General features: G+C 43.6%; 1 protein-coding gene across 1 annotated transcript in view; it reads right to left on the bottom strand.

Moving 5' to 3' along the window:
• VAV3 (vav guanine nucleotide exchange factor 3) overlaps positions 1-23,586 on the bottom strand; it is a 1,314,294-nt gene that overhangs the window by 506,956 nt on the left and 783,752 nt on the right. The window contains exon 18 of the mRNA XM_078668453.1: positions 8,728-8,750. Coding sequence (XP_078524579.1) covers positions 8,728-8,750 — 23 coding nt within the window. The remainder of the gene's footprint in view (positions 1-8,727; positions 8,751-23,586) is intronic.

Below are 23,586 nucleotides of genomic sequence, written 5' to 3'. Positions count from 1 at the left end.
ATATGCTAATAAAGGGTGGTGTGAAGACTTGTTGGGAACAAGCCCTACATCATAATGGAAGGAGCTTGTAAACTATGAGTGCAGCCAAGCCATATTCATTACTATTAGCACTATCAGGCTAACAATCAGTGCTTCCCATACATAATAACCAACGAGCTGCTGGCATAGCATCATTAATAATTTTTTCTACCCCACCCAGACTCGCAACACCCATTGGGCTCAAAAGGCATCAGCCCCAACCCCTCTCCACCTCCCCCCTGTGTGTGTCAGCCGGGGCTGAGACAGCTGCACACTGACAGGTTTTGAGCTGTTGTAGGCTGGCTGGTCTGGCGTCCGTCTTATCGTAGCCGCACTGAGTACTTCACAGGTCTTTAAAAGACCATTTACTTGCTAACGAGGTTTTGTTGTTTTTTCCCCCCTTTTAGAACACCTGGATCTCTACTCTGCCTATTGCTGGAAGAAGACCCCCCCCCCCAATTTTTTATCAAGCCAGCCCCCCAAAAAAAAAATGTGGCACTAGTTGCGTCTCTGACACCACTTGCAGGACATACCAAAACACATGTGTTAACTCATTACATAAAATGAAGGGTAAATACAAAATGTTAATGTTTCCTTGTTGTAATATTTTCAGCCTCCTAATGTCATACTCTTCCTACTTGCTTGACTTGAGTCAAATCCTTAGATCTTGTAGAGTGCGCACACATACAAACAGAAACGAGTATTCCACATATTTCTTTTCAAATACCCTTTAAGTTTCCTGATTCTATTCCTCTATGATCTAATTTCTCTGACAAACATACACAATATCAGGCAAACACGAACACATAAGCAGACAAATACACAAATGTCTCCCTTCGGATTATTCTTTAGTTACTTCGCAGCGCCAGCGACGGTGCAAATGTGATTGACAGAGCAGAGCCTGGTTGGGGACGACTACTCAGACACAGCAGAATGGTGAAATCTCCAACACCCGGACATCCCACATCCTGTGCATAATCCAAATGAGCAGCTGCTGAATGGTTCAGCAGAGGCTCAGCTAAGGGCTAGAGAGGTGCTTTGGATGTCAGGGTGCCCTACAGGTCTGCTCCGCCCTGACTGTCTCGAGCTCAGCAGCACTACCAGCAATGAGCGAACATTTCTTGTGTACTGGTACTCTCCTTGGCAGTGGAGAAGTGCCGGTACTCAGCTCGCTAAAAATGAGAAGTGCCGGTACTCAGTACCTGTGAGTACCGGACCATTTAAAGCACTGGTCCTAGTGCATCAACACCCTTCCTTGGTCAGCAAGCAGGTCAGAAAGGCAGACTTCACAGAAGGGCAGTTCTTCTTCCTGGCAGAATCCACAGGTCTACAGGTGAACTGAAGAGTTGGGTCTAAGGGTTCTAACATTTATACCTGGTGACCACTCTGAAGTGAGAGAAACTTCTAGAGTCCTCTTCCTACAGAGGTGTCTGGAATCTGGTGCCACCCTTCCCTAACCCCAGCTTATCTGGGGCACAAAAAAACTAGTGTGAAAACCTTTCTAAGTGTGCTGAGGTAGATCCTTACAATGTTTAAGTGTGGTAAGTAACAGCTCCCCCTCCTCATCCTGTCAGAGACAGCTCATCCTGAAAACACCTTTTACCCCTTTGTCTAACTGTCTGTGAGTAACCACAAAGATCAACTGCCATCACCATCTAATCATGTGAGCAGGGATACAGGCTGCAGGCAACAAAAGGTTAGGGCAAGAAAATGCCAACTCTTTAAAAGTATAATTTTAATTGTGTCTTAAAATCAAACTTTAACATGAAAGAGTGTTTTAAATTACAATTCTTTAGAGAACAAATGTAACTTTCGCTCTTAACTGTAAGCTAGCATTTATTAAAATGTAATAAGGTAATCCTATTTTATTATATAGGAGAGGTAGGACTCACATTAATGAAAAATTTATTTGGGAGCTTTTCACTACCAGGACGCACAGAATTTAAAAACACATGCCCTACCTTTTAAATACAATACACCTGCCCTTTTTGGGTGTTTAGGTCCTATCACAGGGATGGCCATTATGTATTAAAAAGGGAACTTTAGGCCTGGCAAATGGTTTCTTTTGCCAGGTCTTACTGGCAGTTTAAAACTGCATACAACCTGCAATGGCAGGCTTGAGCCTTTTAAAGGACTACTTAAGTGGGTGCCACAATAAGTGCTGCATGCCCACTAGTACGATTCGGTTCACAAGCCTTGCGTATACATAGTACCACTTCACTAGGGGCTTCTAAGTACATCAAATTTGTCAATTGGGTGTAGGTCAATGTTTAAATGAGAGAGTACAAGCACTTTAGCAATGGTTAGCATTAGTAACATGCGCAGATTCCTATGGGCCACAAAAAGGCATATAAGAAAGGAGAAACCATATCCTTTAAGAGGAACTTTTTCAGATGTTACACAATCAAATTGAAACTACATTGCAGGTTGTAGTCCTAATAAGTCATTCAATCAGCATTTGTAGAGTGTGGCACTGTCAGCACTTGGGGTATCTGGGAGCTGGGATGTGATGTTTCCGTCGAAGAGCCAGGTCTTGAGGAAATGGAGGGAAGAAACAAGCAGAAAAAGGCATAACAAAGGGCAGAAAAATGAGCGAGCAGAAAAGACAAAACAGAGGGCAGAAAAACAAACAAAAAAGGCAAAACTGAGGGAAGAAAAACAAGCATAAAAGACAAAACAGAGCAAAAGAGGGCAATACAGAGGGCAGAAAAACGAGCAGAAAGCAAAACAGAGGGCAGATAAATGAGCAGAAAAGCGAAACAGAGGGCAGAAAAACATGCAGAAAAGGCAAAATGAAGGGAAGAAAAATTTGCAGAAAAGGCAAAACAGAGGGCAGAAAAATGTGCAGCAAAGGCAAAACAGGGCACCAAAACGAGCTGAAGAAAACAGAGGGAAGAAAAAGACAAAACAGAGTGCAGAAAAATTAGCAGAAAAGGCAAAACAGAGCAAGAAATTAGCAGAGCAGGCTCAAACAGAGGGCATCAGGTAGAAAGGCAGCGGATGGTAGTGGACTGCGGGCAAGCTGGACAGAAGAACTGTTGTCGGGGGAGCTGGCACGAGAACCTGCAGCCTCCATTAAGTAGGTCCTGGGGGAGAGGGTGGAGTGTTGGGTGGAGGGAGGAGGGAAATGGTAGGAACAGGGAAGAAATTAGCAGAAAAAAGCAAAACAGAGGGCAGAAAAACAAGAGAAAAGGCAAAACAGAGCAGAAAATTAGCAGAAATGCAAAACGGAGAGTAGAAAAATTTGTGGAAAAGGCAAAACAGAGGCAGAAAGATGAGCAGAAAAGGAAAAACTGAAGGCAGAAAAGACAAAACAGAGGGCAGAAAGATGAGCAGAAAAGACAAAAAAGAGGGCGGTTAAAGCAGAAAAGGCAAAACAGAGAAGAAGAGGAGCAAAACAGAGGGCAGAAAAACAAGCAGAAAAGGCAAAATAGAGGGCAGAAAAATGAGCAGAAAGGCAAAACAGAGGGTAGAAAAACGAGCAGGAACAGCAACACAGAGGGCAGAAAACAAGCAGAAAAAGTGAAACTGGGGAGACAAAACCAGCAGAAAAGGCAAAACACAGCAAAAAACAGGCAGAGGAGGCACAAACAGAGGGCAGCAGATAGACATGCAGAAGAGGGTGTGGACTGCAGGCAAGTTAGACATGGGAACTGTCGCAGGGGGAGATGGCACAGGAAAATGAAGAACTGAGTAGGGTATTCTCAGAGAGACACTGTTTGAACAGCTTTAAAACTGAACCCACATATCACTAGACTTCTCACCTGAAATTAATAATGACATCTAGCCATGAATGTGAATTAGCTAGGTACTTATTTATTTATTTACACATGTATTTGTTAATTGATAAATGCTAAATACAGTGTGCCATGTTCCACCTCTAGATAGTTTAAGGGTGTAGTAATTTGTTTCCTACACAATAATGCTCAACAAATGTGCAGCACTAGACAATCAGCAGAGGTCTCTGTGGGTGTGCATAATGATACGGTGGGTAAGAATCGTGTGTATTACACAAAGAGAAAGTTCCTCTGAAAGTTCCTCTGAAAGTTCCTCAGTTCAGATTATTCAGGTCGATATTGTCGCCAAAGGATACAGTGGCAGCATTCAGTCTACACAATGATAAGCCACACTTCATAACAATAAAAAGGAACAGTTGAAGCAAGGTTAGCACTAATTCGCCAACGTATGTTCTAACGTCAATGTGCCATGGTTGACAAGAAGTGCCTCAGTTGAATGAAGATAAGACTAAATTGATGGATATTACCTACTGGTGATTGCCAGTGGGTTTTTTTACTTGCCTATATCATTTTTGCACCATCTGATGAATCTCCACAAACTTTTCTTTAAAAAGTGCCCAGGTGATTCTAGCTTTGCATGGGGAGTTTTGGGGTGATACCTCAAGCTGGGGGCGAGAAAAAGGGGAAAAAGTGTATTTCCTATGTTAATTCCTGTAGGGATTTTAGACACACCTACTGCCCGAACCTTTAGATGGAATAACATTATATATGGCAGAAAGGTAGCTCTTTGTCCAGAAAGCACACTTTTTGCTATTTCGTGTAAATCCATTCAGTAGTTTTAGAGTTATTCTAAGAAAGCCAAATTTCCATAGAGGCGCAAAGGCTCTGCAAACCCTCCCTATCTCATGCTCAGATGGGATTGGCTGCCAACACTTCAGCCAGTTGACAGCCATCTTGGGACATGGTCTCAGCTGAATTCCAAACAAAAAGATACAAAATAAATAAAAGGGGGCAGGATAGGAATACTCTGACTCCTTAGCCTTAGTGCTGGGGTCTGGCAGGGACCCCACCAAGGCAAAATACTATTTTATTTTTATTGCACTGAAGATCCTGGGAGATCCGCCACTCAAGTGAAAATAAAAAATAAATAATCAGGCGTGGGTTTCTGAACTTGTTTTGATAAGAGAACAGGGTGGGCCAGGTCTTGGGGGCATTTTTTTAAAAAAGAGATCACCAATTCCCTGGGGTTTATTAGGAATATAGGAGGGAGGCCACGTGGATCCCTCTCCATGGGCTCAAATGAGCCCCAGGATCCACCACCTGTGCAAGGCTTTATGTATTAATAGAGGGTGGCCTCACAGACCCACTCCTAGGCTGCTATAAGCCCCGGGGACCACCACGTCCCTGGGACTAATTTAACAATAAATAAACAATAGGGTGGGGGGCACACGGGCCCCCACATCCCAGGGACAACCACCTACCTGGTGCCAAAATAAGATTTTAAAATTGGAGGCAAGCCCCCATAAAGGACCACATACGGCCCGGGGACCTTCACCTCCCTGGGGCGAGCCCCTGAATACAGAATGAGGGGAGCTGTGTGGCCCCCTCTTGGAGCCATTAATGGACCTGGGGACCCCTACCCCTCACCGAGGCACCTACCTATGCCCCAGGGTGCCCACCACATGTTATAGCTGTTTGCTCTGACTTGACAGGAGCTCCCACCAAGTCAGACCAAACACTAAATCCGCTTCCAGCAGGTGGAAGCTGTGAAATCGCTCCCGCTTGCTGGGAGCAGAGTTTTCGTCTATTTCCCCTGACTGCTGCCATGCGGGCAGGTAAACAGATGAAATAATTGCTCCCACACAGAGGGAGCTGCATGTTTAGCAGCTTCCTGTGTGTGGGAGCAATGCCGGCTCCCGCTAGAGACAGGGAGCCTGCAGGGATCAGAGGATATTCAGGCTCCATCTATGGCCCCTAACGATGCAGACTAGGGTCCCTGTGTGGCTCCAGGGCACCCAGCATAACAAGGTTGGGGCCCAGGGGAAGGGGTCTATGGGGCTGAAATCGGCACAGGGAGGGGGCCGCGCATGCCCCCTCCCCATTCGATTGTGGCCTAGGCCCGGGTCTAAAATAGGCTGCGTGACCCCCTCCCTTTCAATTGATTGAATGGGCCTCTCCATCAACCTTAGCAAAATGTAAATGTCTATCTGCCGTTTGCCAATATGATGGACAGCTTACCAAAAGGCTTGCATGCACATTTCCAGCTGATTTTGGTGACACGTTCTTTATGGAGTGGATTATGAGGACATCTCCACCAAATAAAGAGGCACTTACTTGATATAGCTAAGAGGAAGTACCCTTGTTTGGTGGAGATTTACCTCTTTGTAGTGTTGTTGTCTTCTTTATAGGAGGATTCATGTTTTCACATATTTCTGAATAAAGACACACAAGGAACAAGCATTTCTAAAATGCACACATGGTTACTGGAAACAATTCCTCTTTGCCCACTACACAGATGTAGTGTTGAATACACACTGGACATTTACCCAACAAGGTAGCAGTTCATAATTAAAGAGAAGAAAGTACTCCACTTGAGTAGATATTTTGTGCAAAACGGTGGACTCCATGCCAATGATTCTGTTCCTCACCAACAAACCCACAGTCTCCAAGAACAACTTCCACGACGGGATGAAGGCTGTTGCCACCTGGATGAAGAACTGCAGCCTCAAGCTCAACTCAGAGAAGACCGAAGTTCTCATTACGGGTTCCACCTCCTCTACCTGGGACGACTCCAGGTGTCCCGCAGCACTTGGAACCGCCCCACATTCACTAAATGCACATGAAACCGTGGCTTCATCCTGGAATCCTTGCTCACCATGACCCGCCAGGTCAACACCAGCTCATCATCTTGCTTCTACACATTATGCCAGCTTTGAAAGATCTTCCAGTGGATCACAAGAGTCCAGAAAGACAGTCACCCATGCACTTATCAGAATCGACTGCGGCAACACACTCCACAATGGCATCAGCCAGAAATTCCTCAGAAACTGCAGAACATTCAGAACGCCTATGCTAGATTCATCCTCAACATACCCTGCCACAGCCACATCTCCAGCCATCTGAGAGACCTCCACAACCTCCCAGTCAACAAAAGAATCACCTTCAAGCTCCTCACAAATGCCAACAATGCCCTACATGACACAGGACCTGTGTACCGCAAGCACCGCCTTGCATTCCACACACCCATCAGAGAACTCAGCTCCAGCCAATTGGCCTTAGCTACCATCCCACGTATCCACAAGACCACAGCCAGAAGAAGATACTTCTCCTACCTCACAGCAAAGATCTGGAACACTCTGCCACTCCACCTCAGGCAATCACAGTCACTGCCTCAATTCAGGAAGGACCTAAAAACCTGGCTCTTTGACTGAACCACAGCACATTCGACAGCCCAGCAACTCCCACCCTCACCCCCACTCCCCCCCAAGCGCCTTGAGACCCTTACGGTGAGTAATCACACTTTAAAAGCCACCTGATTGATTGATTGACAGTTAGAATTTTAAAAAAATAACATAGAAATTCACTGAAAAAAAACAAGGTTACGGGGATGTTATAATTAGTAAATGGTATTAAAAAACATAGAAAAACAAAGGTTAAAGGGACGTTATAGTTAGGCTTGATTTCACTTGTACAAACCCATAGAAATTCAGCAGTTATAGTTACATGAGATAACTATAACTTATGCCTCTGCAATGGACTGCTTATGACCAACATATTACATCACTCATGACATGGTCCGTGGCATCACTCATGACATCACTGATGACATCTCAGATGACATAATCCACAGAACACTCACACACCCACTCACAACCTCAAGAACATCTCATACGCCAATACTCACACAAGCACTTAAGTACCCATTCACAGACCCATATAAGCACTAACAGCCACTCACAGATCCAGAGTCCCTCAAATATCCACTCACATAACCACTAACTCACCCATACAGACACAAATGCACCCACTCATTCACCAATACAGCCATTCACACATCGTCATACAAACACCTTCACACTCAGTCATACACCCATACAGCCATTCACACACTCAGTTAGTCACCCATACATCTACTCACACACCTACTCACTCACGCATACAGTCACTCACACAACCACTCACTCACCCATATAGTTACTCACACATCCACTCACTTACTCATATTTTATTTTTTAATATTAAAAAATAAGAAGAAGAGTTTGCAAATCCGCAGACTAGGAAAAAGGGAGAGCAATGGCCATCACTAAAAAGCGAAAGCTAAAGATACAAAGCTCGATCAGGTGACAAGAAGAAGTGTTTTTTTCTCTGAAGGGTCAATCTTACGAATTTTCTATGGAAGCAATAGGAAGGAGGAATGGCCTTTTGAAATTAAAAAATGCCTGAAACATACTTTGACTTAACAAGACTAAAAGAACCTATGTTTGGTCTCTAAAATCACATTAAGCACTCGTCCTGTGTAATATGTAATGCTATGAACGGTTTTATAGGCGTTTAACAGTCAATTAGGGCAATAAAGTGAGTCTTAATGATTATTGATGGAGAAATCTTAAAAGTAGAAATCGCTTCCCAAATACACACGAAAAATGAAATTAAAAGTTGTTATAATCAAAGGCTTACTGAAAAAAATTCCTATAGCCAAGACTACAAAAGAGAAAAGTGCGTTTCTTCTATAGAGCTTTTTAATGATACCACTCTGGCTCTGCCCACGAAAAACTCAGGAATGTGTGTCCTCTATTATCCCTGGCTCATAAATGAACAATATTGTCAATTAGCTTGCACGGTACAATGAAGTAGATGGTTTACCGGATTTTAAATAATTCATGCAGACAGCAGGTAACCGGTTCCACGACTGTAAAACATGCACACATTAAAACAAACAAATGGCTCGAAGAAGAGATCGCAGTTCACTTACCTCGTATTTCTGTGTGCCCGACTCTGAAAGAAAATAAAAATTTGACATTGTCAATGTTGGAAAAGTGAATATGATAACCAGTCATTGCCGACTCTTCTCGTCAGCGAAAGACAGGGATACTAATTTACTTCACAAACTAAAACGGGTAGTACTTAGTTTACAGCGCCGTTGGCTTGGTTAATTACTTTTGCGCAAATACTGCTCATTTACCCTTTTTGTCCTTGACAGGCATTACAAAATGAAAGCAGAAAACGATTTACCATATTCCAGGCTTGGAGTGGTATTTTCCAGGCACCATTTCAGAATGTACACAGAACAGTGTTTACAAATTAACAGGGCTGCTGAAATAGTTGACTTCCTGTTATAGCCATCAATGCATATTAATGCAGTCATTTCTGCTTTTAAAGGCACAGCGTCATCATCATCATCATCGTAGGAGGGGCAGGCGCATTTGGAGGTTCCACAGCATAAAGTGCTGATGAAAAACGTTTTGCTTTGAAAGAAGTCACTGGCTGGTCTGTAATATTTTGGTTGCTTACCAGTAATTGAAATATCTGAACGTTTTAGTAAAATATGATCAAAAATTGTAACTCACCAGTGTTAAAGGGGCACAAAAGGAAACCCTGAACGAGGGGCACATCCCAAAGAGGAAGCGTATGGTGTGTCAATGATCTTGAATTAAAAAAAAAAAATGAAGGATTCTAAAACCTAGAATTTCATCATCAACCCCTCCCAATACTCTTGAAAAGCTATGACTGCTGCCTATTAAGCCCTAAGGGTTGATACTGTTGATTTTTTTTAAATACCTCGTATAGAAATTACAGGATAGGATAAATGTTATTGCTCATAGGGGATAATGATCTCAAACAACACTAGCTCTGAAAAATTCTTCCAGCGCTTAAAATAAGCTCTTAGAGTGAAAGGATGTCCAGATGCTTGAATGGCTTCAGCCAAGTTTTCCGGGGATACCCCTATTTTGTAGCAAAATCCTCTCAAGTTAGGTCACCTAGTCTTCAAACTCATGGTACAGGAAAATGAGAACAGACTCTGGAAAGTTCATTGTACTCAATATTGCAAAAAGATCTAAAGGAGGTACTCTGATTTAATGACATATTATCCTTAAGATCTTTGGTGACACAGATAGGTCTTAGGGATTTGAGAAACAAGTTGCTTAAGATGTCTTCTATTATCTTGTCCGGCCCTCTTACGGTGTTGCCTTCAAGTAAAAAAGATAAAGGTCTGCTCGTGCTCCCTTTTTCACAGCTACTAGATCAAAGAGATGTGAAACTGGCCCCCCTTGTCGGTTTATATAAGCCATGATCGCGCAACTGTCTTTCTGACTCAGGATATGCAAGACCAAAGAACGGGCTTAAAAATTAGTGAGAGTATGTAAACCTGTAGAAAATGTGCTCCGACTTAAAGATCTTAGACTCTTCTTGTAGTGCTCTTTGCCTTTTGCTAAAAAGTCCATTACAGTAGCACTCCAACCTTTTTCCTGGCGTCTATAGTCACCATCCTTAGAAGACCTGGATAAAGAGAAAGCCCTCTGTCATTAGATTCTGGTTTTAGTCACAAGTGAAACTGTATGCGTTTTAGCATAGTCAATGGACTCTTCTTGTCAAATTCCTGGAAGCAAGGTTGCATTATTTTGGTAAATTCAGTAACAGTTTCCGAAAATGTAGACATGGTTGAAGAACACACAAGATGCCACAGTACCTTTACTCACAGCCTTGCCAGGGCTTGATTTCTAGACAACAATCAAGAAAAAACCTCCTCAGTCTTTCTGCTCTTTCTGTTGGAAGGATCACCATGTGTACATCTGTTCCAGGATGGGCTCCTATGAATCCCATGTCATGAGAAGAAATCCACGTGCACTTCTTAATCATCAATGAACCCTTGTTGCAGACAACTAGGAACTCCTTCAGGACCTTCCAAGATGTTCCACTGGAAGGAGAATGAAGAAGCGAGTCATCATGGTACAGCAAGATGTAGAGATGTCACCAAAGGAAGCATCATCTTTGTACATACCCTTAGGGCAGAACAAGGGACAAAAGGCTGTACCTGGAACTAATATTCTTCCGTTCATCCTGTGAAATTGATTTTAAAAAGGCTCGCTTCATCAGCATGGTATAAAGCACAGAAATCAATGCTTCTTCCTTGACTGGATTTCATGATCTTTGTCTCTGGAAGTGCTACAAAGAATTCGATTTGATAGCCCACTCTGATGATCTTCAACATCCACATATCTTAAGTAGATGCCTCCCAGGATGGTCCAAAATTACTTTCCCGGCCCACTCTAGGCCATTTACAGCACAAGCCTGGCCACTGGAGTAACTGTGAAGAACTGTGAATGTCCTGCCTCACTGAACTCTTGTATTTGCAGATTACTGTTGTAAAGCAGGTCTTCTTGAGGAAAAGAAAGGAAGACAATGTGTGCTACTATAAACATTACAACACAACCTTTGGCATCATAATACCTTGAATCACCATTTCTATCCTGCTTACATTTATGTTTGCTTCATGTAGGGCATACAAGTGCTATACTCAATTCTGTTCAGTTTGTCTGTTGATTGGAAATAACACTGCTCCATTGTTAAGTGCTCCATTGTCTCTTAGGAAGTCTTCAGCTTTATACATATACTACATGCATGCATGCTTTGGAGTTCAATTCATATTCTTAGCAAGCTAGAGCAAATATGACACCTGTTCTAGTCAAGCAAATAAACAATCATAAAGATAATGAACACAAAAGCAATCATGTTATTCCTAAAAAAAAGGCACACACCGTAATCAAAATAATAAATGACGTTTTCCACTGTGAAACACTCACTGTTAGCAATATCTTCAGTTATCTTCTAAAAACTTTACTCTTGCTAGAGGAAGGAGGACCATCCTTCACTAGGAGAATCTTGACTTGCTACAATTTAATACATGCCAGGAGGTCAGGGCCCATCCTTAAATTCTCCAGTGTTAACTCAGTTGGGTGAGGTGGCCAATCATAATCTGCACCTTATCTTCATACATTTGAAAACTGCAGACCATGACAAAGGATCAGCTCTGACAATGGGAACATGTAGACACCGAAGACGGTCTTCAAGTACTGGGACTTCTGAAACAACATTCCCTCTGAGAAGAACACCTCCTCTTCTTGCCTATTCCTCTTTACCAAACAAAGGAACAAACGTAATATTATATCTGGGACCCCATCTGGTTAATGAGCACACAAATACAATGCCCGGGCTACAATGGAACATGTCACCAAACAGTAGGTTAAACTGCTACAAAATTATAGCCTTCAAGAAAAGGGTTTTATTCACTCTTTAAGATACATAATTAAGCAAATCTCGAAATGTGGTATTAATCCTAGGTTATTGGCGCTTACGGGTGAAATTTACACACATGTATTTAGTTAAGATACTTATATGGGACGGTGCTGAAAGGTATAGAGAACCACCAAACTCTATACACCTTGAGCCTAAACTCAAAATACAAATTATTGCACTCCCCAGCACACGTCAAATTTACATAAAGGTTTCCCTATTATGGTTGAAAACAGTTCAAATAATCATGGTTAAACAGGCAAATTATTTTTTGACAATTCCAATTGGTTATTCGTTGTTTTATTCCATCATTCTTGTCTTTAAAGTAGTCAAAACAGCCAACACGCGTTTCGTCGCATTTGGGGGGTATGTCCCGTGACTTTCTCAAGGCTGTATAAATGTAAAACATATAAAGCGCCCATGTATTTAATGTGCCACATTGATTTGCACATAGTACATTTTACACATTGTTATATATGGCAATTAGTATTTCTGTACAAGGCACCATTTTTTAAGTTAAAAGCTAATTATTTCGTACAGTTGTATGCCTTTTTAAAAAGGAAAGACCACTATAACCCGAATTTGATGGAGAGAAATGTAAACATGAATTTTAGTGATTCGTTGATACTAAAGTGCAACCTCAAAACCAAAGTGAACAGTTCTGGGTAAGTTGTGATGCCGATACATCTTGTGTTTCTCTGCGTAGATTGCACCTCATGCATATAGTTAGCTCGGAATTAGGTGATATGATAAATTTTGAATTCAATATAAAATTGTGCGTGTAACCCAACATGACATGTTTAGTATGCTATTAATATTGTGCCAAACCTAAACTGATAAATACCTAATGCTTCAAATCCGTAATTTCTGTAGATTGAAAACAGAAAAAAGCACACCATTTAATTTAATTTAATTTAAAAATATTTATAGAGCGCGCTTTTACCCAGCGGTTTCATGGCGCTATGAGTGAACCATAAGTCAGCAGCATTAGGAGAGGGTTAAGTGGTATAAGCTAATGTGAAGAGATGGGTTTTGAGGTCCTTCCGGAACTGGAGGTAGGAAGGTGATGTCCGCAGGGCAACAGGAAGGGAGTTCCAAAAAATTGGAGCCAGAGCAGCAAACCTCACTCCACCGACCCTTTGTTTTTTGAAGCGGGGGATAGCTAACAGGGCCAAGTGAGTGGAGCGAAGTTCCCTGCCTGGAAGATAAGATTTAATGGCAGAGCAGATGAACTCAGGGGCGGTGCCCGACCTGGCCTGGTAGGTAAGGCAACCTAGTTTAAAAAGGGCGCGCTCTTTCACAGGAAGCCAATGCAGTGCTTTTAGCAGTGGTGCGGCTCGATGGTACTTCGGTAGGCCGTGAATCAGGCGAGCAGCCTGATTCTGCACTAACTGCAAGCGATGGATTGCATAAGCAGGAGCCCCGTTATAGATTATGTTCCCGTAATCTATACGGGATAGCACCATGGCCAATATGATTATTTTTAAAGCAGAGGGGGAAAAAAAACGGGAAACTTTCCTGATTATTCTGAGTGAAAAAAACATGAGGATACCACAGAGCTAACCTGCGGATGGACAGTGAGTTGTGGGTTTAGAAGGATCCCAAGAGTTTTTACTGTGGATACGGGGAGTGGAGGTACACCAAGGGATGAGGGCCAGAAGGAAGGGGACCAAGGGCTGCAACCACCTCCGGTCAGGACTAACTCGGTCTTGTCCGGGTTGAGTTTGAGGTGGTTGCAGTTCATCCAATCCTGGATGAATGTCATAACTGTACGGACATTCTGGGCGGATGAAGATGGATGGGAGAGGTTGAAAATTAGTTGGAGGTCATCTGCGTAGTTGAACACGGTGACCTCCAGCTGCTGTAACATAAAAATGAGGGGATATATGTATAAATTAAACAAAAGAGGGGAAAGTGATGAACCTTGAGGGACCCCGCACTCTACCTTGCGGGAGGCCGCGGGGAAATCAGCCAATTGGACCGCCTGGGCCCTCCCAGTGAGAAAGGACTCGAGCCATAAAAGGGCCGAGCCCTCTATGCCCGCCGCCCTGACACGGTGGAGAAGGATGGAATGGTCCACCGTGTCAAAAGCGGCGGACAAATCTAGGAGGATCAGGGCTTGCGGGAGGTTGATGTCAATGCCTTCGCGCAATTTGTCCATACTTTAGTTACCAGTACAAGTTCATTAGATTAATCTAATGAACTTCAACATAAACACTCCATATTCCATATACTAACACCTACTTGAAATGTGCTGATAATTTTGCGACACGCCAACTTGATTCGTTCAAATATCTCCTTCTTTTATCTTGAGTTATTGCTATTTTATATGAAATTTAATATGACTAATTTATAAAATATCACAAAAAATAATAAAAAATACATATTTTTATAAATGAATGGTACATGCATGTCTTAATTTTGTGTATGCTTTTCAGGTCCGATAAGATATTTTCGTTTCCTAAATTGTTTTTGATTTCAAACAGGAGACCAGCACACGCAGGCCCTTAGAGATCTTCTTCAAGCAGGTTCAAAGCAAAGTTCCAGTCACCCTTTCCTTTTCAGAAACAGCAACTGCAGGTCAACTCGACACAGCACACATCAGAGGAGCAGTACTCCTTCTCATAGCTCTTCAGAAGTGATCTAAAGTTCTGGGGTTTAAGGTCTACTACTTATTCCCCATTTTGTCTTTGTTCTATCTGTGCAAGAGTCTCTGAGCCCAGTCCAAACCAGTTCTGGCCTCACTGGTGCAGTATAACCACAGGGGGTGGAGATAGGATTGTGCAGTGGAGGCATGCCCTATGAAGGTGCAAGGAAAAGCCCTCCCACTAATCTAAATTCAGCCAAGGTCTATTCAGCTCAGCTCTGAGGAGTCATCCAGGAAGGGCCAGGCACACCTCAATCCCCCCCCAGTGGCTGTCTACTGTGAATGCACATCCCCAGCCCCTATCACTCCAAAACCAGACAGTCACTACACAAACCAGCAGAGGCACACAGATTGGCTATACAAGAAAATGCCTACTTTCTAAAAGTGATACCAAAGGGGATGATGGACTGAGCATTGGAGCAAATCAAACACTCACCCCCAGTCAACTGATCTGAGTTTAATCCATTATCATTCTTTAGCTCACTCCCCCACCCCAGTTCAGACATGGCCATATGCAAATCAGTCTGACCCTGCGCCTCATGGGAACAGTCCAGCACGAACTGCCGAGCCATGTCTTCCCTGGCCCGGAGACAAGCCTCCTGGGACCGGTTTCTGGGTAATCAGTCGTCATCAGCCAGGCTAACTTGAATACAGTGACAAAGTGAGCAAGGGACCAACGTCTGGGCATACCCTCCCAACTTAAGGCGAACAAAGCGATACCAAAGGGGATGATGGGCGGACTATTGGAGCAAATCAAAGTTCACCCCCAGTAAACTGATCTGGGTTTAACCCATCATCATTCTTTAGCTCACTCCACCACCCCAGTTCAGACATGGCATTATGAAAATCAATCTGACCATGTGCCTAATGGGAACAGTCCAGCCCGAACTGCCAAGCCATGTCTTCCCTGGACCAGAAACAAGCATCCTGGGACCGGTTTCTGGCTAATCAGCTGTCATCATCCAGGCTAGCTCGAAACCAGTGGCAAAGTGAGCAAGGGACTCACGTCTGGGTGTACCAGCCAACTTTGGGCGAACAAAGCGATACCAAAGGGGATGATGGACGGAGCGTTGGAACAAATCAAATACTCAACCCCAGTCGACTGATCTGGGTTTAATCCATTATCATTCTTTAGCTCACTCCACCACCCCAGTTCAGACATGGTCATATGCAAAGCAGTCTGACCCTATGCCTAATGGTAACATTCCAGCCCGAACTGCCAAGCTATGTCTTCCCTGGACCGGACGCAAGCATCCTGGGACCGGTTTCTGGGTAATCAGCTGTCATCAGCCAGGCTAGCTCGAATCCAGTGGCAAAGTGAGCAAGGTACCCACGTCTGGGTATTCCAGCCAACTTTAGGCGAACAAAGCGATACCAAAGGGGATGATGGACGGAGCGTTGGAACAAATCAAACACTCACCCCCAGTCAACTGATCTGTGTCTAATCCATCATCATTCTTTAGCTCACTCCACCACCCTAGTTCAAACATGACCATATGCAAATCAGTCTGACCCTGTGTCTCATGGGAACAGTCCAGCCCGTACTGCCAAGTCAGGTCTTCCCTGGACTGGAAACAAGCATCCTGGGACCGGATTCTGGCTAATCAGCCGTCATCAGCCAGGCTTGCTTGAATTCAGTGGCAAAGTGAGCAAGGGACCCACGTCTGGGCATACCCTGCCAACTGAGGGCGAACAAAGTGATACCAAAGGGGATGATGGAAGGAGCGTTGGAGCAAATCAAACACTCAACCCCAGCCAACTGATCTGGGCTTAATCCATCATCATTCTTTAGCTCACTCCACCACCCCAGTTCAGACATGGACATATGCAAATCAGTCTGACCCTGTGCCTCATGCGAACAGTCCAGCCTGAACTGCCAAGCCATGTCTTCCCTGGACCGGAAACAAGCATCCTGGGACCCGTTTATGGCTAATCAGCTGTCATCAGCCAGGCTATCTTGAATCCAGTGGCAAAGTGAGCAAGGGACCCACGTCTGGTCATACCCTGCCAACTTAGGGCGAACAAAGCGATACCAAAGGGGATGATGGACGGAGCGTTGGAGCAAATCAAACACTCACCCCCTGTCAACTGATCTGGGTTTAATCCATCATCATTCTTTAGCTCACTCCACCACCCCAGTTCAGACATGGACATATGTAAATCAGTCTTACCCTGTGCCTCATGGGAACAGTCCAGCCTGAACTACCAAGCCATGTCTTCCCTGGACCGGAAACAAGCATCCTGGGACCCGTTTATGGCTAATCAGCCGTCATCAGCTAGGCTAGCTTGAATCCAGTGGCAAAGTGAGCAAGGGACCTACATCTGGTCATACCCTGCCAACTTAGGGCGAACAAAGCGATACCAAAGGGGATGATGGACGGAGCGTTGGAGCAAATCAAACACTAACACCCAGTCAACTGATCTGGGTTTAATCCACCATCATTCTTTAGCTCACTCCACCACCCTAGTTCAGACATGGCCATAAGCAAATCAGTCTGACCCTGTACCTCATGGGAACAGTCCAGCTCGAACTGCCAAGCCATGACTTCCCTGCCAAGCCAGAATATAGTGCGTGCATGCAGACTATATTCTGGGCCACAGGACTAGGTGTTGATTCCAGTTGATCTCTGTGTATTGCTCTTAGACAGTGAGACAAATGGAGAATAGGTGTTGACTGGACGGGTTGTCTCTGACTTTATTGGTGGGTGGAGATGTCACCTACCACGCTCTGCCTTAGCACACTCCTGAAGGCTTGACACTAATCTTTTGTGCACCCAAACAAGCTCTAGACAAGAAATTCCAATGCCTCCAATGCCTCCACAACCCTCTCCTACTTCCTTCAAAGCTGGCACCAAGTATTAGTATTAGACACTCAGACCCAACTCTTTGGTACATTTTGGACCTGGGAATTCTACAAAAGAAGGACTGCTGTGGTGCTCCACTGCCAGAGGGACTACTACTCTGCTGCCCTGCTCCCTGTTGCTCTGCTTGCTGAGAAGTAAGACTGGACCTACACCCTTCATACCAGGCTGAAGTGACTCCAAGGGTCAGCTGGCTGAGCTACAGGGACATAACAAGCCCAAAAGGCCTCCCTGTATCTGCCCAGCGGACCTGCTGCCTGAACCTGCAATTGGACCAGCAACTTTTAACTGCCTGAGCCCCGCTGACCTCTGCTGGAGTTAGATCCTGATCACCAAGAAGTGCCCCTCAGGCCTTGGATCCTTTGTGTGGCATCAGTTGAGCTCCCTCTACAACAAAAAGAGATATCCTGAAGATTTGAGCTTTTCGTGACCAAGAATGGGCCTGTTTATGGCAAGATCTTGCTGCCCATACTACCCAGCAACGTGAAGCTCCAGTGAACAAGCGACAGTCAGTGATACCCGGCAAAGCAAGATCTGCATTTTGCACTACAGCATCGACAGCCCGCAGTGACCGCCAATGCGAATCTCCAGCAATGACCGTCCACGACTTCCGACACATTGCCTTTAAATTAAGGCTGACTACTTTTTTGTGCCAGGCTTCCAGAGGGTAAAGCACAGCTTAATTAAGGGCCTGCTTATGTTTCAACCTGACCAAAAGTGTGGTTGTTGCTTGAGTAGCATTTCACCCCCCTCAACCAGTACATTGATTGACAACAATGACAACACTAGAGCAGCATTAATCCTCTTTTCTACACCAGTTAATGGGAATTCGTTTACACAGGTCACATGAGGTTCTGATAATCATGAACTTCATTGGCACATGCCCACAACCCCACCATAAGCCAGCCGCGGTCGGTAGTGGGATGACCTGCAGGGCGGTGACGTGGGGAGGGGTAGGGGCTGGGTGGGGCATAGTAATGTATGGATTAAGGAGTTTTACAGGTAAGTAAACATATAAATAAATAAAATGAATTTTGTTGCGCGCACTGCATCGCATTTGGTGATGCAGTGCACGCAACGAAATTCATTTTATTTATATGTTTACTTACCGGTAAAACTCCGTAATCCATACATTACCACCCCCCATCCTGCCCCTCCCCCTCCCCACGTCACCGCCCTGCAGGTTATCCCACTACCGACCGCGGCTGCCATAAGCCAAACTTTGATTTGACAAACAGACAAGTCATCCATATTATATAATACTGCTTGTTCTCCATTCTTTATCATTCATCAATTTAGGTTTGTTTGGTGACATTAGTGGTTCATCCTCATAAGGATTGTGAGGTGGGTTCTCACCTTCCTCAACTAATACTCCAATTTCTTAAAGTGATGTTACTAAGGCTTTCTCTGACCGCTACAGTACAAAAAGACAGGGAAGATGAGCTAAGCAGTTTCAGTGAAGTAAACCTGCAAGTATATAAATACGGAATCAAGGCAAAGGACAGATGGTCATCCTCAAAAATATTTCTCTCATCTGCCCACCGCTTACAGTGACATCAGTCACTGGAACCTCACTGGAGCCCATATAATGACTTTCAAATTTAAATATGTCTTGGTTAGGGGTTCAAGTCTCAGAGATAAGCTTACTAAACCCACTGCATGATCAATGACCTTTTAAGTAGCAGCTGAAAATATCCTGAACACATTTTGGAATCCCAAACGCAGCCACCATGGGTGAAGAAGCACCTTGGAACACAAACTGCAAGGACCTTCAGTACTCCAGATAAAATAGCATTGTGGTGACAGGACCACTCATAGACCACCAAAATGAAGGATATTTTGAGCCTTTCATAGTAGTCTCTACCTTTTTGTGGCACGGCGCCTTACTTTACCAATTTAAAGTTCAAGCTCTGCCACAGAGATTTCCTGATCCTCTCTTTCCAAAGTGATTTCAGTCAGTCAGTGACAAAACTTTATTCAGCCAATCACGGCTATAAAAGTACAGATAATAAAACATTTAATAGATATAGCAACACCTCAAGATATCAAGGTTAGAGCAGATAGAATACAGTGGGCACTACATAAATGGCATACTAACAATAAAAAACAACAAATATATAAAAAAAAAAATTAAAGGTCGTATACTAAAAGTGTGGAAAGTTACAAATTAGGGGATTGGATCCTAAAGGCTAATAAACAAAAGGAGGAGAAATTACACTGAACCATATTTATTTCTGACCTCAGTGAGTAGCAGACAAAATGTCCATTGCCAGCAAATGTTCTCATTCTCCAGCCTTTCCAGTCGCTCAAAAGCCTTCTTATAGGAATTTGTTTTAAAAGAGCGAAAGATAGGACACGCAAATAGATTCCTGGCATGATCACATGGAGTGCAAAATACAATAAAGTACAATATGCTTTTAGTGGCAGTGGTATTACATGGACATTTAGGCAGTCGTTCTCCCTAACCTAAGTTCAGAGAGAAAACAACTAATAGGTGCAAAAGGCTTAATCATAGTCTAGATAGATAAAACCTAAGGTTCCCATTCGGAAACCAGGAAAGGTAAGGCTCACACCCAAATATCTAATTGATAGGATTATAAGAGTGGCTCGCGTGCAATTTATCAAATGCCACCTGGGGGCTCTAACTTGCCTGAAAACAGCCCTAGAGTCAACACTTACTGGATTTTCGGCATATTTCTAAAAGCCCACCTCTAAAAATTCTTTCTTTAGATAACTAAGCCAGGGTATGGTGAGAGCATTGTCCATGGAGAGACAGTCTTCCAATACCCTTTGAGAGTTGGGCATCAGAGTTTCCCCATATCCTCAACCATAACAATAATGGTTCCAGCTTTATCTTATCCCCTGTGGGTACCGGGCCAAACTCTGAAAGGCACATAAAAGCAGGGCATGATTGGGGCGCAGCCAACAGCCTATGAGCAAACTTATTTACAACCTGCAGGATTGGCCTGGGACCTTTATAGCCCCAGACCCCAGCGCCATAGGTCGCCACAGAGACACATTTACTCCAATTAATCTCTGTCATTTGTTTGATCAGTTTGTGGCCCAAGCTTCTTGCAAATCAAATTACCACTTCCACAGCTATTTGTTTTTATCAAAGGTAGGACCCAGATAATTAAAATATTTCACTCTGGATTTCTGTTCACCCCAAAAACAAAGTCCTAGTTTTCACAATTTTGGGGCCCAGACTCATTATGAACGATTTTTGTAACTGTGTTGTAAGATAATGACCCCTGGTAAAGTTATAAAATGCTTCTAACAGAAGCTGGAGACCACCAGTTGTCCTCGCCAATAAAACAGCATCCTCTGCATATAACAGCACAGATAGGGCTCTTACCTTTCTTCTGGGGAGAACTTTCCCTATCCTAATAAGATGGGATTCTAAGTCATTGATATAGATGAGGAATAAAAGAGGGTCCAATACACACCTTTGTCTCATCCCCAGATGTGACCTAATGTTTTCTGTAAGCTCCCCATCTCTACCAAATCTGAACCTAATGTTAGTGTCCCAATGCATTCTTTGCAGGAGCTCAATAAGAACTGATTCAATCCCCATCCTGGTCATACAATCCCGCAACGTGCTCCTGTTGATCAAGTCAAAGGCAGAGGAGAGGTCTATGAATGCAAAGTGGATGAACCTCTCCTAGCCTAGACATATTTCTATATAGTCAATTGCAAATTGAGGCACTGCTCCACAGTACCAACCCATGTACGGAATCCCTTCTGGGCATTGGACAGAGACTGGTTCTCATAAATCCAGGCTTCAGGTTTTGCAGCAAGAACCCTTCCCAATATTTCTAAAGAGTTACCCAGAAGAGACATAGGACAATAACAAGCTGGAGAGTTCTGATCCCACTTCTTTAATATTGGAGCGACTATGGCTTCCTACCAAGAGGGGCTTAGGTCTCATTTTAATGTGGCTTTAAAAAAGTTAATTAAAATGGGAGCCCGAAGCGATTTATTTCCTATGAAGAGGTCCAATGTGACCCCAATAGGCCGGCAGCCTTCATCACCATGCTGCGTCCTATAGTGGCAGTAACATCCTTGATTTCAATCATGTCACTCATTTTCCCAAGTTTTCTGTTCAGTAACTATCATCTCGATTTGGCGGGCTAATGGCCTTTTCATTTCTCGGATTAACAATATTACCAAAATGCTCAACCCATGTTCCTTACTGAGTCCAGTGTCAGCGTATCATAACCCATAAAAAAGGGTTGATTTACCAACCTCCAAAAAAAAGGTACTGTCCATCAACCTACATGTCTTATCCAACTCTTCCCAGGCAGACTCCCTCAGCTCTGAATTTCGGACATCCAAAATGATTTTATATGCCATATGTGCTTGCACTATCTTTTCTTACATGCTGAGATTTTTAGAGAGGGCTGCTTTTAACTTTTTATGTGCTGAGGTGCACTCATGATTGATTAAACCAACTCCTCAAACCATTGTCAACTGCCATACATAAAGGGGCCAATAATCGACGTTGGAAGTTCCTCTACTGAGGTTACTAATGAGAAACAATGCAAATTTGCCTTGACCAAATTTACCAAAAACATCCCCTTGTCCAAAAGAGTCCCATTTAACTCTAATACCATTATTCCTTGAGTTAGATGCTGTTAAGGTTACCTGACTCACTTCCTTATTCCCTAAATATAAATAAAGAGTCCATAACAAAGGGTTATGATCACTGATACAGGAGGCCTTAACCACATGACTTTGCATGATGGGGGCCAAGTCTGATGAGAGGATAAAAAAAGTCAATCTCACTTCCGTTGGAAGAACCTGTATAAGTGGGAAGAAATGACGCACCGCCAAAGATTCTTTGTCACAGACCAAATTCCTTGTTATTATAAATGTATTTATAAAATCCCTAATTGGAGATTGCTGAAAGTGTAGGGAACCATCACCATCCTTGTGTTTTGCTCCAGAATACCTATCTGAATTAGCGTCACAAAGTGTTATATTGCAATTACCCTCCCAGACTATGAGCGTCTCCCTATTATGACTTTCAGTAAAGGAATCTAGGGTGGTCTATAATTCCTCTATTACCTCCGATACTCTTACATCAAATATATTGTTATACAAATTTATCAAAATCAAATCATAAGAGTAAGGTCTGAATGAGGACAAGCTGAAAATGAGAAGCTTGCCTAATAATTCTTGGAGAGGAGCCCACAAGGTTAACTGAAATTAAAACAGGTACGCCTTCCTTGCCTCACCCTGAGGTGGATGGCATGGCACTACTCCACAGGGAGTAATACCCATCCACACTAAAGCCCTCCTGTGACCAAGTTTACTGCAGGAAGATATCAGCTTCTCTTATTTCTGTTGGCTAAGTGTGTTAGCTATATTCCACGATGTTAACCTTAAACCCAATAGTTGTGTCCCTGCGACACTAAGGCAAGTCAGGATGGATGCGTGGTCCTCCGCATCCATGTTGGAATGTACAATTTGTGACTTTCCTTCCATACCTGGCCCTAGAAACAAGAACTGACTCCCCCAAAGATTCCTGGTGTTTGTCAATCTGAATATCTTCTTCCAGAATAATGGTGAGTCAGTCCTGCTCCACAAGGGAGGCAACTGGCTCAAAGGTATTCCAGACTTTGATACTAAATTCTTGGTGCTCACCCTCTTGTTGACTACGACTTCATTGTCTTGATGTAAAGGCAAGGCAAAAGCCTTGTTGAACTTGGATGGAGCCGAGACCCCTGGCCATGGATTTTGAAAAACCTCTGTAGGGAGTCTACCAAGTAGGGTGATCTAAAATTGATGATAAGGCAGTACTGCGGTGATTCCTTCTTTCTGGAACCAATCCAGGTTTTTTTCTCTCCAATATAAATCTGCATTAAATAGTAAGCGACTTCCACACAATGTACCCTACAACAGTAGAAATGAAATAGTACCTTTGTGTGTATGTTAGAGCTGAGGCCCAGCCCAGCCTCTTCCAGTCAATGATGAGCGGAGGACAGGTCCGCCCGAGGCCAGCACATGGCCTGCGCACGTCACGTGCCGC

Source organism: Lissotriton helveticus, chromosome 1_2, assembly GCF_964261635.1.
Source record: "Lissotriton helveticus chromosome 1_2, aLisHel1.1, whole genome shotgun sequence".
Classification (NCBI taxonomy): Eukaryota; Metazoa; Chordata; class Amphibia; order Caudata; family Salamandridae; genus Lissotriton; species Lissotriton helveticus.
The sequence above is the reverse complement of the archived record's forward strand: the minus strand, read 5'-3'. Positions and strand labels throughout refer to the sequence as shown.